The sequence below is a fragment of the Macrosteles quadrilineatus genome, unplaced genomic scaffold (assembly GCF_028750875.1).
Source record: "Macrosteles quadrilineatus isolate MER2022 unplaced genomic scaffold, UCM_ALF_1.0 Scaffold_1__1_contigs__length_201487025, whole genome shotgun sequence".
NCBI lineage: Eukaryota > Metazoa > Arthropoda > Insecta > Hemiptera > Cicadellidae > Macrosteles > Macrosteles quadrilineatus.
Window position 1 is genome coordinate 29166782 of NW_026542594.1, and position 17870 is coordinate 29184651.

The 17870-nt window shown below is 35.4% G+C and overlaps 1 protein-coding gene across 3 annotated transcripts; it reads right to left on the reverse strand.

Annotated features, from left to right (window-relative positions):
• Positions 1-3668: 3668 nt before the first annotated feature.
• Positions 3669-15595, reverse strand: LOC128982687 (protein-L-isoaspartate(D-aspartate) O-methyltransferase-like). 3 transcript variants are annotated; one of them, XM_054401636.1, is made up of 5 exons: positions 15338-15595; positions 10794-10930; positions 10085-10310; positions 4704-4786; positions 3669-3928 (listed from the first exon to the last, which is right to left on the reverse strand). In XM_054401636.1, exons 1-5 carry the CDS (start codon positions 15456-15458, stop codon positions 3749-3751), a joined length of 747 nt encoding a protein of 248 aa, XP_054257611.1. In that variant the 5' UTR covers positions 15459-15595; the 3' UTR covers positions 3669-3748. The 3 variants fall into 3 exon arrangements, with proteins under 3 accessions (XP_054257611.1, XP_054257604.1, XP_054257617.1); XM_054401629.1 differs by having other exon boundaries at positions 4704-4789; XM_054401642.1 differs by having other exon boundaries at positions 4704-4789; positions 15474-15579.
• Between the last annotated feature and the right edge of the window lie 2275 nt (positions 15596-17870).

The window sequence follows — 17870 nt, forward strand, 5'->3', positions numbered from 1 at the left end:
TTTTTTGTAGTATCGAGTTTGGGCATTTTGTTTATGTTACTATCTGGGTAAGTTACCAGTGCCCTTTGAGAAATTTCTTTTAAAGATAAATTAAATGGTTTTTGTTGCTGTTGCATATAATATTTACACATCCGCCAACGCTTTTAGAAACAATATTCAATTTTTATGGCCTTAATAAAAACGTTTAAGTTATGGCTTTTAAATCTGGTAAGTAGTGGATACCACCATTTTGATTTTGATTAATTTTAAATCTTGTGTAGGCTGATATGAGAAAAACTGACCAAATCTTCGAATAAAACTCTGACATACATAATTTACCTTCATCTCCCTTAGTTACATATCTTTTAATTTATTATTGAAATTTCAAATATCAATTTTGAAGTTGCACAAGTCCTTCCATCTTCAGTTTCTTCACTCACAATAAATCATTAGCAAAACTAAGTCAGCTGTTATAAACTTTAGAAATATTGCTGTGCCTTATCAATACAGTCTTATGAAATATTAAAGAAACTATATCTATAGGTACTATAAAAAAATCTAAACAAATAATTTAGCATTAAAGACAGCAGACAAAAACTAATATGATTATCAAAGCATCAATTACTAAAAAATGTAATAGCAAATACAGTATGTGTTTCATTGCATCTCTGATTCTACTCTAAAAAATATCAACAAACAACTTAATATACAAACCAGTTCTTTTAATCAGTTCCAACGCCCATTGCCTTTACATTTTCACACTTACCATTAAGTAAACATAGTAACAGATATTTCATTGATTTTAGAAACAAAAGAATACTGTGTACTGCTTAGTTTATGATATTTTCCTTGGTTTAATTTAATCAGTGGTGTGACAATACACAAATAATAAATGTATTAAATTAAGTAAATGTGAACTGAAAGCTATGTTAAGATAAAATAAGGGTATTTTGTATTACCATTTGATAATTAAATATAGTTACACATATACAACCGATTTTAGAAAACAAAAATTAACGTAGTATTTAGTCATTGATGATATTCTTTCGTTTAATTCCCCGTTCAATGGTAGGACTGAATAATCTTAACACTCTTATCACTGTGGCACTTGGCATTAACATAAGTGAGAGAGTACGTAATAAGTTGCTCTTCATATGTTGAATGACACATGAAGCACTGTAAATGCAGATTTCACCGCATCGTCTGCATAAACGTTCACTCTGCATGAATAACACTTTAATGCCTCTGCATGACTGATCAGCCAGCCAAAGAGCCTACAAACAGCTGTTTAATTAATACTCCTTTAGAAGAAACTTCAGTCACGTCTACTATCATATGAGTACTGGTACTATCTAATACATGAGTACTTTTCTAATATAAGTAGGCCTACTGTATTATTAAATGAATATATTTGTCAATAATAACTCCTTCGTTATAAAAATAATATTTATCCTAAACAATCCGTCGGTGGATCCATCTCATAAATGACCAACTTAAACAGGTCCACGACGTAGGAAGTAGTGAAGGAAGTAGTAAAGGCGAGAAGTGCTGAGTGTGGGAACGGTTAGTGGCAGTTTGCTAATTGTATTTCAAATACTACATGCTATGGGAAGAGAGTGAAACAGGTCTACGACGCGTAGGTAGTTGTGAAGGAATTAGTAAAGGCGAGCAGTGCGGAGTGTGGGAACCGTCTGTGGCAGTTAGATTAATGTATCTAAAATACTAAAATGCTATGGGAAGGGAGGGAAATAGGTCCACGACGACGTAGGAATATGTAAAGGCTAGCAGTTTGGAGTGTGGGAACCGTCTGTGGCAGTAAGATTAATGTATCTGCAATACCTAAATACTATGAGAAGGGAGAGAAACAGGTCTACAACGTTGGAAGTGGTGAAGGAAGTAGTAAAGGCTGGCAGTGCGGAGTCTGGAAACCGTTTGTGGCATTTAAATTAATGTATCTGCAATACTAAAATAATATGGGAAGGTGGGAAACAGGTACAAGACGAGAGAAGGTGTAATATAAAGGAAATAGTAAAGGCGAGCAGTCCGGAGTGTGGGAACCGTCTGTGATAGTTAGGTTAATGTATCTTCAATCCTTAAATGCTATGCAAAGGGAGGGAAACTGGTCCACAACGTAGGAAGTGGTGAAGGAAGTAGTAAAGGCGAGCAGTGTGGAGTGTGGTAGGTAACCGTTAGTGGCATCTAGTTAAAATAGCTGCGATACTAAAATGCTATGAGAAAATAGTATCCCTATATGAGTGCTTTTTACTATCAAATGTAAAATAAAACAGCGGTAATGTGTTGTGGATTGCCAGGATAAGAAATTCAATCATAATAAATTTAAATTCCACTGGAACTTAAATAATTGAGTCCAAAATAAGTTGTGAATATTACTTGAGTTTTTTTTTTTTTTTATATTGCTTTTACAATCTAAATCAACTATACTGAGCCATGGCTAAATCAAATATATTATTACTAGTTTTATTAGACGTATATCTTTTTCAGGTAAATTTAATGACACGTACGATGCTGATCAAGATGTTGTTCTAAAAAAATGAAATTCGACAATTAGGATGAAAACAATACACTTTTACTGGGTGGCGCATAAAGAACGCATGGATTTGGGTTGAGTGGTGAGGGCAATAAGCGTCCGTGGAGGGACAGGGCCTGGTTGTTTTGTAGGTTAGGGTGTCCAGTTTTAGTAGTAATGGTGCAGTGGTCCGTGGTACTTCACATTTTTGCGGTAGAACATTTATTCAAAAGTAATTAAATCTGTTAAAACTGTTCAACGGCTTTTCTGCACAAAGTTCAATGTTCCGCAAGTCCTCAAAAATGTTCGGTAAGGCCCAAGAATTCCCACTTTCGAAAGTTACACCAAACGTTAAGTTTCAAATCATGCAGTGGTTTTTGATGCAATTCTTTTGGGTCTTCTGCTGCCAAATAGCGCCAGTTTTGCTTATTGACATAACTATCAAAATGAAACTGTGCTCCATCATTAACATCATAAACAAAACGCCATCAGTGGCAAGAACATCAACCATTCTCTCAAAACAGTTTCCATTTTTCGTAATCACGTTCATAAACCTTCTGTACGATCATAATTTTGTAAGGATGAAATTTTAACTCATCTTTCAGGTTGCCCTGCAAGGAGCGTCAAGACAAGCACAGTGTAGCGGCGAGGGCTTTGAATAACAGACGCCCTTACTCTGTCGACATTTTGTGGAGTTCGCGCTGTGCATGGACAACCAAACCACTTCTGCTTCATAACTGATTCAGTTGTGCGAAAAGAAGCTACCCAACAAAGTATTGTGTTGCGATCGGGTTTTGTTTTGAACCATTGAACTGTGCACGGAGAAGCCATTGAACAGTTATATCAGATTCATTATTTTTGAATAAATTTTCTACAGCAAAAACGCGATGTGCCAGGTCGATTGCACCATTGCTACTAAAACTGGACGCCCTAACCTACAAAACAACCAGGCCCTGTTCCTCCACGGACGTTCTTATTGCTCTCACCACTCAACTCAAATCCATGCGTTCTTTATGCGCCACCCATTATATTTGATATACTGGTTTACAGGGAGATTGAAAAAATTAAAATTAAATATTGTACAGTATTCTCTGTTGAAATATGTACATTTATTTCTCTACAGTGACAAGAATTAGGACAGTATAAGGATAAATGTCAGCAAAATGTTATGTAACCTATTTATTTTAAATAGTTTTTCAATCCAGAAGGCGAAGTGATATGAATAACTAGTGATTAACACCGTCAGTAGTAGTTGTCCTGCTGCTTCTCACGGTCAGTGAGAGGGACGAATCTCACTGAGGTGTCCGTGGTCCTCACTACTTCTCCGTCCTCTTTCTTGTCCACTATAACCATCACCTGAGCGACGTCCTCTGGTCCCACAGGAATCACCATCCTGCCTCCCTCTGCCAGCTGGTCTATCAGCTGGTACACGGGATACAAATGCATGAAAAGATGTTGGCATTTTACAGTATAATCATAGACCAATAAAATTAAATAATCAACCTCTTAATGACAAAAATGAACTGTTTATTTATATAGTCAAAATTATTCCCATAGCGTTAAACACAAGGCCATATTCAATAGCTTTTCATAAACTCCAAACATTTACATTATTTGTAACATTTTTGATACTACAACATGTGTAGTATTAAAATTGTAGCTCTGCATTGTAAATTGTAGTTTCGGGTTCAAGTGGCATCAAAATATATCAAATATTCCTTTTCATAACTCTAAAATAAATACGGGATTTACATTTGAGTAAGCTAAGCTATCGGATAAACAGAAAACGATTGATTTCTCGTGAGGATTAAACAACAGATCAAGGGTTTAATTTGGATTACTAAATATTTCATCTGTATCCATGAAATAGCTTATTTGGGTTTTCAGTAGGTTTCTTTATAAGTAACTTCTCATAGTATAGCCATAGCTTATGGCTCAATGTCCTAATTAAGATTATTTTATTTTAAAAGATGAATTTAGGTGTTGTTAACTGTAAAAAATTTACCAATTCTGGCTGTACATAAGAAAGTTAAAATTCAAATAATGAACACACAATACCTATACTACCCGTACCAAGGTACTAGAATAAAAAATGTCCCATTTCTGTAGTTATCAAATTCTCTGAGTCTACCAATACGAAGATAACACAGTTAATATATTTCACTAACATCAGAATGAGCCAGTGTCTTAGGCTTACCTGTTGAGGAATAACCTCAGCTGCAGCACCAACATGAATTGCATTATAAGGAGCTTCTTTTGAGTAACCCGCCCGCCCATCTCCTTCTGAAAATTATCTAGATTAAATAAATAGATTATTTAATTTGTTTCATAGTTTATCGTCTCTTTTAACTGAAGCTACTTGAGCATTTACGTAACAATTCACTAAGTGTCCCAATCCGGTGCAAGATAGTGGTAAAGCCGAGTGCGGAAATATCTGTCGAGCCTCGGAATGGATCTTTTAACGAGTAGTGAACGATACTTTTCACCAAGATGGAAAAATCACACAAAGCTTCTTGGTTGTAAATAATAAAATATTATTCAATAGTCTAGTAGTTCTGTTTTCAGTTGTCAGAGCAACTGCAAACGTTTCAAAATAAAGTTTTAAGGATAATTCTAAAATGTCCCTGGTATGTTCAAATACATTTAGAACTGTGAATCAAACCTATAGAAGATTTTATCAAGAAAATTACCTCAAAATTATTTACAAAACTTTCATTTACCAGCAGCATTAGATTTTATAACTCTTCGTACTTTTCAGAAGTCAACCTTCTAAAACCCAGATTACCACAAGATGTTTTATTATAACCCTTTTTTAATTTGAGTTTCATTGGTGGACAGCGGCTTTACAGTCCGACCCGCTAAAACAGTGACAATAAGTGCCTGAGGGATATAGCTGACCTCTACCTATGTTAATGTTACTAGGTGGCATTCGCAGAGGCATCCACAAAATTGAGCGGAGTCATCAAAGGTTTATATTATATTGTTTTGGTCATACTACAGTAATACCAGTCGTTTTTAATGCATGCGTTGCGGGTCTAAAGTAGCATTTTTACTCTTTAGGAAGTAAAAATAGTTTTTATCCTCTATGGAGTAAAAATCAGCTGTTGTCAACTCAGTTGTAAATTTCTATTGTAAACGATTGCATGTATCGAAATATGTATCGATTCGTGCTTCGTAATTATTTTAACCTACAGTCTACAGTCTCTTCCCATAGCGTTTTAGCATTGCAGATACATTAATCCATTCCCACACTCAACACGCTCACCTTTACTACTTCCTTCACCACCCCCAACGTCGTGGACCTATTTCCCTCTCTTCCAATAGCATTTTAGGATTGCAGATACATTAATGTAATTGCCAAAGATAGTTCCCACACTCTGCACTGCAAGCCTTAGGCCTACTACTTCCATCACCATTTCCTACGTCATAGACTTGTTTCCTTCCCTTCTCATAGCATTTTTGGATTAAAGATACATTAATCTAACTACCACAGACGGTTTTCACACTATGCTCATACTTTACTACAATCTAAGCATTTCCTACATCGTGGACCTGTTTTCACAACTTTCCATAGCAATTTAGTATTTTAGATACGTTAATCTAATTGCCACAAATATTCCCCACACTCCGCACTGCTAACCTTTACTACTTCTTTCACCTTTTTCTATGTCGTGGGGATGCTTCCATCCCTTCTCATAGCATTTTAGCATTGCAGATACATTTATCTAACTGCTACGAACTGTTTCCAGTTCCCACAATCCACACTGCTCACCTTACTACTTCCTTCACCTCTTCTTACGTCGCGGACCTGTTTCCCTCTCTTCCCATAGAATTTTAAGATTGTAGATACCTTAATCTAATCGTCATAAACAGATCCCACACTCCGGACAGCTCACCTTGACTACTGCCTTCGCCACTTCATACGTCTCGGACCGTTTCTCTCCCTTCCCATAGATTTTAGGATTGCAGATCCCTTAATCTAATCGTCATAAACAGTTCCCACACTCCGGACTGCTCGCATTTACTACTCCCTTCACCAATTCCTACGTCACGGACCTGTTTACCTCCCAGCCCATAGCATTTTAGGATTGCAGATACCTTGATCCAATGGTCATAAACAGTTCCCACACTCCGGACAGCTTGCCTTGACTACTTCCTTCACCACTTCCTACTTCGTAGACCTGTTTTCCTCACTTCCCACAGCATTTTATGATTGCAGATACCTCAATCTAATCGTCATAAACAGTTCCCACACTCCGAACAGCTTGCTTTGACTACTTCCTTCACCACTTCCTACATCGTGGACCTGTTTTCCTCCCTTTCCACAGCATTTTATGATTGCAGATACCTTAATCTAATCGTCATAAACAGTTCCCACAATCCATACAGTTCGCCTTGACTACTTCCTGCATCACTTCCTACGTCGCAGACCCGTTTTTACTCCCTTCCCATAGCATTTTATGATTGCAGATACCTTAATCTAATCGTCATAAACAGTTCCCACACTCCGGACTGCTCGCATTTAATACTTCCTTCACCACTTCCTACGTAGCGGACCTGTTTCCCTCCCTTCCCATAGCATCATAGGATTGCAAATACCTTAATCTAATAGTCATAAACAGTTCCCACACTCCGGACAGCTCGCCTTGACTTTTTCCTTCACCACTTCCTACGTCGCGGACCCGTTTTCCTCACTTCCCATTGCATTTTATGATTGCAGATACCTTAATCTAATCGTCATAAACAGTTTCCACACTCCGGACTGCTCGCATTTACTAGTCCCTTCACCACTTCCTACGTCACGGACCTGTTTACCTCCCTTCCCATAGCATTTTATGATTGCAGATACTTTAATCCAATCGTCATAAACAGTTCCTACACTCCGGACTGCTCGCCTTTACTACTTCCTTCGCCACTTCCAACGCCACGGACCTGTTTCCCTCACTTTCCATAACATGTTATGATTGCAGATTCCTTAATCTAATAGTCATAAACAGTTCCCACAGTCCGGACAGCTCGCCTTGACTACTTCCTTCATCACTTCGTACGTCGCGGACCCGTTTTCCTCCCTTCCCATAGCATTTTATGATTGCAGATACCTTAATCTAATCGTCATAAACAGTTCCCTCACTCCGGACTGCTCGCCTTTACTACTTCCTTCACCACTTCCTACGTCACGGACCTGTTTCTGCCCTTCCCATAGCATCATAGGATTGCAAACCTTAATATAATGGTCATAAACAGTTCCCACACTCCGGACAGCTCGCCTTGACTACTTCCTTCATCACTTCCTACGTCGCGGACCCGTTTTCCTCCCTTCCCTTATAATTTTTAGAATGCAGATACCTAAATCTAATCGCCATAAACAATTTCCACACTCCAGACTGCTCACCTTTAGTACTTCCTTCACCACTTCCTAAGTCGCGGACCCGTTTTCCTCCCTTCCCATAGAATTTTAGGAATGCAGATACCTAAATCTAATCGTCATAAACAGTTTCCATACTCCAGACTGCTCACCTTTATTACTTCCTTAACCACTTCATACGTCAAGGACCCAAAGCTAGTGTCGTCATTTGATTATATTTATGATCCATACCGTTTCTGTTCTAATATCTGTGGAGTAATGCTATCAGCTATTTCTTTATCTACTGCATTCAAAAGTCAACAGCTGATCATATGTCTTTGTTTACGTTTCAAATACTGCTTCCATAAGGATTACATTGAAACTTTGAGACCCAGTGGGGCGGATTCCTGAGAGTTATTTTTAACGCCATATAGATGTTGGCACTCACCGATATGGTATTTATCACCATCCAAAATTTGAAAACGATTGATTCAGTCGTCTAGGAGGAGTTTGCGTATTACGAAATGCATAAAAGTCGACGTATAAGTTTTGTTTCTTATTTTACACCTAACCTGTATAGCAATCGGTAACCTGTGTAATGCTGATCGGTTAATAATAAATATTTATATATATATATATATATATATATATATATATATAATCGTCATAGCATATGTTTGCGATGTATATAAAAGTCAGATGTTTGGAAAATATTCCCTGTAATACAATCATGCATAGCCTACATTAATGGAAGCCTCGTTTGTATGGGTATAATGTTTAGAACAGGTAAAATCAAATGTATATTTTTGTATGGCCCAGATGTAAAGCAATAAGCTATTATACAGAATGATAAACATAATTTTTTTTAGATTATAAATTTCCAAAAAAAAAACTATTCAACTGGCATCCCATTGATCCTATTCAGGGATTCATCCCATTGACTTTACAATTGACATCATAAATTAGTACTTAGGCTATGTTCTTTATACAAACCAGTTTGTTTTATAAAAAGTTTCAATTAAGTAAACACGTAAGGTGATTGTTATGTTCCCATTCCTTTACTACGCTAATATCATCAGTAATTTGCAAAGTATTTAAAGGACCCCACGTATTTATTAAAATAGAACTTTAAAAACTCTTTTTCACCACACTATGATGTTTTTTGGCTGTATTACATACGTTAATTGGTGGCTGAAATTTACGTTTTGCTGGCCATGCCAGCTGTCATCGTAATTTGGGGACCGAGCAGGTTTTTACAGCCCGGGGCCGCAAAATCAGCTGTCCGCTTACTTACTTAAAACATGAATGCATTTTGAATACATAATCAAAATCCATAGCATTGCAATAGAATTGTGTTATTGTCACCGTTGCCTAGCAACTATTTATTTTTATTTTTGCTGATTCCTCAAATTATTTCTTACCATAACCTTAAAGTTGTAGTTGTGTTGACTATCAGTGTGCATTATTATAGTGATGAATAGTGGTAATAGGGTATAGTGTGGTGAAAAATAGCGTTCGTACCACGGACCGAAATGGTTTTGCAGCTCTCGATCGATTTAAGTTCTCGACTTCGTCTCGAACTTAAAAACTATCTCGAGCCTGCAAAACCTCATTTTCGGCCCTAGGTACGAAATATACTATTTCACCACACTATGATGTTTTTGGCTGTATTACATACGTTAATTGGTGGCTGAAAGTTAGGTTTTGCTGGCCATGCCAGCTGTCATCGTAATTTGGGGACCGAGCAGGTGTTTACAGGCCGGGGCCGCAAAGTCAGCTGTCCGCTTACTTACTTAATGAATGCATTTTAAATACACAATCAAAATCCATCACCGTTGCCTAGCAACTATTTATTTTTATTTTTGCTGATTCCTCAAATTATTTCTTCACATAACCTTAAAGTTGTAGTTGTGTTGACTATCAGTGTGCACTATTATAGTGGTGAATAGTGGTAATAGTGTATAGTGTGGTGAAAAATAGCGTTCGTACCACGGACCGAAATGGTTTTGCAGCTCTCGATCGAACTGTTCTCGACTTCGTCTCGAACTTAAAAACTATCTCGAGCCGGCAAGACCTCATTTTCGGCCCTTGGTACGAAATATACTATTCTTTTATTTCCTAACACTATTTACTGTCTAACAAGTAAAACTATTTTGCATACTTAGTACTACTTGACGTCTAAATCACCTGTTGAGAGCCAGGTGGTGATCTTTTACCTATAGTACAGCATTTACCAACAAGTTTGATGATACTATCTCGCAGCAAGTGAGGCTTGTCGTGCATTACATTGGTGATAGATTTGTTAAGCAGCTCTGGCATGTGTTCCACCCCCACCACACGACCACTCGCCCCCACCATCAGTGCCATACACACAGTCAGGTAGCCACTGCCAGCCCCGACGTCTAGGGCCCTGGCTCCCTCCACCAGGTGATCCTTCAGCTTCTCTAGTGCGTAGGCATGCTATAGTACAGAATCAGAATTGGATAATCATGGTAGTATGAATCACTAGTTTTATTGCCAGAAACTCAAAAACAAACTATTTAATGTTAGGTTACTACTCGATAGTAAGTTTAAGAGATCACATCTCTTAAAACCTAGCAGATGTTTTAAAGGCAGAGATACTCTTTATAGCTCGTTTGAATCGTAAATTTACCCTGTAAAAACAAACACAATTCCCTGCGCTATTTGCTTTAACCCAATAAAATGCAATATAACTTGCCTGCAATACTGTAGATGGAGAATATATATGAAACTAACCTGTAAGCTTATATACTAAGATCTATTTAAGAGCACAACCATAACGTTTTCCTATAACAACCCCAAGTATCTCTAATGAATACTGTTATATTACATTGTGAGCACAAGACTGAAGAATCGAAATAGGAAATTTAATTTAAAAAATAAATCTTAAAATAGTTACCTAGTCAACTTCTAGGTCCTCACCATATGGGGAGCGCTGATGGTGGCTCCGTAGCCAATAGACATGGGACCGTCCACGTAAGGAGATTCTTTGCAGTATTTGCCTCGGTCAACTTGTCTCATGACATCTGCTACCCTTCTGTCTTTGAGGCTACCCGTATCTGTAAGAGACCTTACATTAACATACGAGTTTATGAATTATTACAATTGACAAATTCTTTATTTAACCTGCCCTGAGAGACCGAAGGTTCTTTCCCAGGACAGGAACATCAAGTACAAAAACAATACATGTACAGAGTTGTGGGCTATAAAAATCTAAAATTTACTTCTAATAAGTGAAAACACAAATTATATACCAATAAAGAAATGTAAAAAAGAAATTAACTTACACTTACAAATCAAAACATATTACAGTGATAACTACAGATTTTATCACCTAAAACTTTTATGGGATTGTCAAACAAAATTAGGATATCTAATCCTTATATGAAGGGTCCAGGGGAAAACCGGGCTAAGTCAGTTTTTCAAAACTTTTTAGGAGAGCCATTTAAAACTTTTAAAAACCTAAAATACCAAAAAATAATTTTTTTTTTATTTTTTTTTTAAAGAATTCCAGTATTATTGGAAAGTTAAATAATAGAGAATTTAAATTTAAAAAAGTCATATTTACAATATTTCTTAAACTATAAATTATTTAATGGGTAATCTACCAATGTAACTGGGGAAAAACCGGTCTTGTTCATAGTTTTAGCCAGTTTTTCCCCTGAAAGCTTACAGTACTTGCAATCCTGATTACTTGTCACTTTTTTAAGAGGGTGATTTCTTTTAACAACACAGTCTTATTATTGTAAACTGTTTATTAGTACATAAAAGGTGAAAACGACATTTGCAGTCCTCGCCTGGCTCATGACTTTGAACTCTAATCCTCTTGCTAAGACATCTCGTTCCCTGCCAAACTTTTTACCTTTCTTCGTTTTCTTATTGATAAGTTCTTGTTCACTATCACTATCCAGTCCACTCATTGTACTAATCCACTTAAAACCATCAAACACACCTCTTTACTGCCTCACAAACACCTGTTGCCAGTAACATAACCAAACTCTGCCGGCTGTCAGTTGTCGTTGACAGTAGTCAAATTAGTATTAAATTTAAGTTTAGTAGTTAAGTTTAATATTATTATTTCAAAGGTAAAATATATTTTTTTCCTTTACACTAATTAAAATACTGTTTAAGAAGCAATCTAAAGGCTATTGCGTATGTAAATAGCATTAAATAATTCATATGAAGTCTGTTACAGCCGCTGACTTGACCTGTATTTCAAACAACACACATTTATTTATTGGGAATTACTGAATTCCACCAAATAAGTATTTGCAATGTTATTTTCTGATTTTAAAATTGATTTTCTTTATTATGTCATGTTTTGAAAAATAACGATTCATTACGAAATCAGTGGAAAACCCTTTTATCACAGCAATTCTAAAATTATTTCTTAATGAACTATCTTATGTACCATCTTATGTACTATGAACTATCTTATGTAACTATCTATTGTACGGGTTGGTGTCTGCCTTTTTCACCACTTTTGCCTACATTTTATCATATTATTCTACACATATCAAATATTTATGCAGAAATATCTGTTCTTATCGTGTCTAATAAAATCCAAACATAGAAACCTTGCCTAAATGGTACCCATCTTGACAAACTATTTGCACCTGCCTATATTACGAACTTTGGCGCACTGGGTTGGTAACATTATTGAAAATAACACGACATTTTGCCTGTAAAAATGGCCCATTGAGTAAATACTGTTTAAGCAGCTACTGTCATGACAGAAAGGTCACATTCCTCTTAAACTAGATCACATAATCCTTTATAAGATACGTTGATTAACAATATGTAAACGTCAATACATACGTACAGCCAATTTACAGTATTTTTGCTTTTTGGAAATGTCCCATTGCTATGTGATTTGCATTATTTGTTGCCAATGAAGCCGCAAAACCAAATGAACTAGGAGGCCCCTAACAGTTCAAGAATAAAAGCCAACTTCACTTCAAGTATTCCACTACACCTAACATTCCGTAGAGAGATTATATTGACAACTTTATGTTATTGATAAGGCTGAGACAACTAACTGACATCCCCCATGTCAAGGAATTCCAGCTTTAACAGTAACCCCACAATCAATTTCTCAAAACTATGCTAGAGGGTTCATTCATTGGCACAGAAGTACGATATGAACTGACCTGACGTGACGAAGGAAAAATCAAACTTATACTGTACTGATATACCTCCCTTTGAAGTTAGAATATGTCTTCCCAAAAAATATTTTCTTTTGAAATAAATATTACATTGATGAAATCACGGAAGTGTTTGACTACAAAAGATCCACCAATTCGGATTTTAATACTATTTAAAGGTTCTTCCAAAGGAAGAGATACCATATAACATACTAATAATAACTCCGATGACGTACGGTATGGGGAATATTTTATTCATTGAATGATCAATCAAATTTGGCAACTACCGCAATTAATATCATTATTGTTTTTACAATTATTAATCTTTAAACAATGCCAAATGCTCAAAATATGTATATTTCACCCAATTTATCGCAGTTAGATGAATTACCGTAAGCCTTGAAAGTAACCGTCGATTTCGACGGGTTTCACCTAGTATTTATATATTTGTAGAAAGTAATAGCTGAAAAAATCTATTCTCACGTAATGATTTTATACTTCATATCTGATAAGAGGCTTAGCATAGTCATCTTGGTTTTTAAACTCTTTATATTATTCAGCCACATGTGCAATAACAGAGTGCAAACTATGAAAAGTGTAGAATTGTTAAGAAAACTTGGTCCTCTTTGGTTCATTCATATTGGTCATCATTCTATTCATTCATGCTTCGTTCTAAATGGTTCTAAAAAGCAAAAGACCTGACTGCATTGCCCTCTAGCGTGTAAAAGATCTACTTTGGTACGATCTGATCACTCAACTGATTAGACAGACAGTGCTCCTTGAGAGATTTCCATTTCATCAGTGGTTGTATTAAATAAATAATAGAATATAATCTATTGGATTTTAAGAATGCAGTGTACTGGTCAAATACTGGTGATTACAACAAGTTATGTTATTTAGTTCAATTTAGGCTATATAAGGTTTAGAATTGAAGATTGCATTGAATATGTGAGGCCAAATATCTGTAATATAAGTATAAAACATTTGTACTTTTAACCAATGTTAACTGTTACATATATTTTTAATTGTTATAATCACACCATGAAGAACCTATTTCATCTTTCTGTGCTTTATTTTTATATTTAGAAGCAATCATACATGTCACTTCACTATATAAATACTCGACTCGAACAAGCTAGAAACTCCTGAGATATTTTGAAAGCTCGACTCGACCAACAACTACAATTCACTCAAATTTACTCAGTTTACTCAACAATTCACTACTCACACGTCCTTGAACAATTGAATACTTTAAAGTAATCAGTTCTTCTTGAATACAATATATGCGGTAAATTATCTCTGTTTTTGTCACTTATTCTGTTGAACGTTATTCTCAGAATAACTATCTGGATTATTATTATCTTATGTTTAAATAAATCCCATTGGTCAAACACGTTATTATTTCAACGTTTTTTTAGTTTAATCCAAAAAAACAAATAATATACCATTTTTTAGTCATAAAACAAACTAAACCAGCCTCGGGAAGTAGAGTAAAAACATTTTAAAATAATTTGGAAAAACAAAACATACAACCTGTTTTGAGCAGTTATAAGAAAATATCATTTTATCAATTTTAATACAGTTTTTTGTGTTTATTTGTCTTTTGCGAATTTCCCATCTAGGACCACTCTAATTTTTCGTTTTTGATGTCTATTATATCCATTGCGTACATTTAAAGATAAATGTGTGTGTGTGTGTGTGTGTGTGTGTGTGTGTGTGTGTGTCCGTTAGCACGATAACTTAAATAAAATCTGCAAATTTTTATCAAATTACAAAAGTATAGGTTTTAGGTCCCCCACTTTTATTCAAACGAGTTCGCGAACCAACATGATCGCAATTGCGTTTTATGTGGTAAAATATTTTGTTCCCCATTTTTCCCCTCAATGTATAAAACTTAGCAGTTACGAAAGTAACTGTATATAGCTGTACAAACCCTTTTATAGAGCTCAAAAAACAAATAACTGTATATTGCAGCGTACAGCTAATGGTTACTGAGGGAACTCTTAAAAATCCATACTCATATATCTTTTAGTGCAGAGAATCAACAAACTATTGCAGTTTACTTGTGTATGGATATATTTTGGTGAAATTTATTTATTTCATACTAAGCTATATTAACTATATAGATGACTTACTTTATGGCATTCCTTGAAGCAGTCAACCTAAGTAGTCACTAAACCTATTGGGAATAAATCCAACATGTGTAAGGGAATTTTTTCAGTAGAAATCCGATAATTAATTAACTTTTAACTTAATATACAAAGGATTGCAATACAACTAATCAATCTACTTAGTTACAACAAATTATTTTTCTTACTTTACCTTTTAAAACCTTGACAAGTTCATCTTGGTTTGAAGACGAATGCAGAATGCGCCACATTGCTGAAACTCCACAATTCTGAAGCAGAAAGACTCCACAAACTATCACAAACAAAGGTTGCATTACTGTGAAACCTACCTCACTTATCTCATCACAACGGTTTCAACCGACTCAGCATCAAGATAAATGTAGAAATTAATTAGCACAAGAAGATTTACATCCTATAGATTAAATAAAAAACTAGGACACAGCACAATACAATTGAAATATCAATATGCAGCAGTGGAATGAAATGTTTCATCCATAGCCCAGCTGATAAGCGGAACTTCAATTTTAACACCACTGATACGATCTTTGAAGCTGTTCAGTGTAGGTTCCATATCAGTTTTATATTGTTATACTGATTTCATTTGTTAAGCTAATTTTAGCTTTATTTTAAATACTTTAGTAGCCTACCAAATATAGATTTTTTACTAAGGAACTATTAATAATCACTGAGCGTTTAAAACATATCTTTCTTTGTTTTTACCATTCCGTTAATTTGCTCACTATTAATACTTAGGCTTATTGTGATTTTAGAGTGAGTGGACACTTGTGAGCGTAAATACAACAACGTAAATAAAGTACCATCAATATGCATTTCAAGTATACAGTATAAACAAAAAGCCGTGAATTGCATCGACCAGTTCTTGTTCATTTAATTGATTAAATAATGAAAGCATGTAGTGTGCAGCCCTTTGGAAATCGGCCTGTGGGGTGGAGCCCTTGGGGATTTCGTCATACCAATGATTTTCAGCAAATCTACACACTCTGAGATTTTGATCTTTCTGGATTTTGGTGACATATGATTTTGATGTGCCATTATAGCCTCAAATAACTATAGTCCTCGCCACCCTGAGGCAGCCAAAGGCCGCAATAGATATACGGCGTGCGGCCTTGGGCTGCCTCAAGTTAGGGTGGCGAACTATACCACAAATTGAACTCTATGACTTTAATAATATAATATATTGTTATCTAGGTTACGTACGGACGATGCGCATCTCAGAGCTTTTAAGCTCTATCTTCAGGTCCGTGGATATATTTATCAATTCATCTTGCAGATTCGTCAAAATTTTTAAACATTAAAAAAACATAACACTAACACAAAATGCATTACATTTATACAAGTACGTGTGCCGGCCGGCTATAGATCCCGTTAACACAAATCAGTAGTGTTGAAATTATAGTAACAGTGCATCCTATTCATCGAGATGTTTGTTTGGGTTTTATAAAATAATCATGACTAAAACCAAGAAGGAATTTAGAATTTTTAAATTAAATGTTTACACATGTTTCAAATAACTATTCCTCTGCTCCTAGCTTTTAACTTTCTTTGTCTGACCATGTGATGAGATCTCCAACTACCAACCATGAATACTTTATTTTTATTCGACCGAATGAGTATAATGCCGGAAAGAAATTCCGAAAGGTCAGAGAGGTTTGCAAATATTTAATCAGTCCACATTTGCAGGTTGTGTTACTTGTGTTCACAAACATGGTGAATTAATTATGAGAGCCAAAGTTTGAGTTTCATTCGATTAATTATTCAACGAGTTTTGAGAATTCCGTTTTTTAAACGTTGTTGCATGTACCTTAATTATAGAATAGTTAAAAAAATCTATAATATTGGGGCCACTGGATATATTTTAAATGTTTAAAGTTATTGTTTTAGAGTGATAACAAACTTACACATCTTTTAAGGGTTTCTGTATTTTTTAATATCGTTAATTTAATCAAGGAAATAATTAAAATACTGAACATGATTTGTTTCGAAATTATAAATTTGTTCTTTTGACGGAAACTAATTCATTTAGTTTTAATACTAAACTTCTATTTTTTTCCATGCAATTTTGATCTCTGGTTAAATATTGATTATCCGTAAGATCCAGATATAAAACAAGATACTAGGTCCTTAAAGAACCCTGAACAAAATATTTATTTCACGTTGCTAATACCTAAACTCATATGATATTTGGCCATGTGGTAAGTGAAACTATTGTAGATGAAAATTTATTTGATATTATAATTATTGATAATGCACTCGTATAGTGTAATTTAAGCATTTGAAATTTAAAACTAACACCTCGTAATAATAATAGTAATATATTTTAAAAACCGTTGAAAAATTTATTAAAAGTACTATTTCAAGTAAGAACTCAAGACTAACCTCACTATTCTTGACAAGGTCGAATAAAAAATTCCATATTTCTTTATAGCTTTGCACCCCCAAAATGTAGAGGGGGGAGGAACTGAAAATCTGACTACTCAGTTAGTAGTGTTGTGCCGGATCCCTGTGGACAATATGAATAAGTAACAGATTGTTGACACAGTAACACAGTAACAGCCTCCCTCGTCTACAGTGGCCAGAGGGGTCCTACAAATTATGCATAGCCTACACGCACACTCACGAAAAACACACGCATACTCGCACACTCACCAATGCACGCACTCTTACAAACAAATACAGGCAACACGTGATACACACTTCTAAAGACG

What these genes read in the sequence shown, in the direction of transcription:
- LOC128982687 (XM_054401629.1), bottom strand. Translation starts at nt 15,458, where the DNA reads ATGCAACCTTTGTTTGTGATAGTTTGTGGAGTCTTTCTGCTTCAGAAT. An exon ending in ACTTGTCAAGGTTTTAAAAG is followed by an intron (nt 10,931 to 15,337) that starts GTAAAGTAAGAA and finishes GGTCTCTTACAG; the next exon opens with ATACGGGTAGCCTCAAAGAC. An exon ending in CCATCAGCGCTCCCCATATG is followed by an intron (nt 10,311 to 10,793) that starts GTGAGGACCTAG and finishes TCTGTACTATAG; the next exon opens with CATGCCTACGCACTAGAGAA.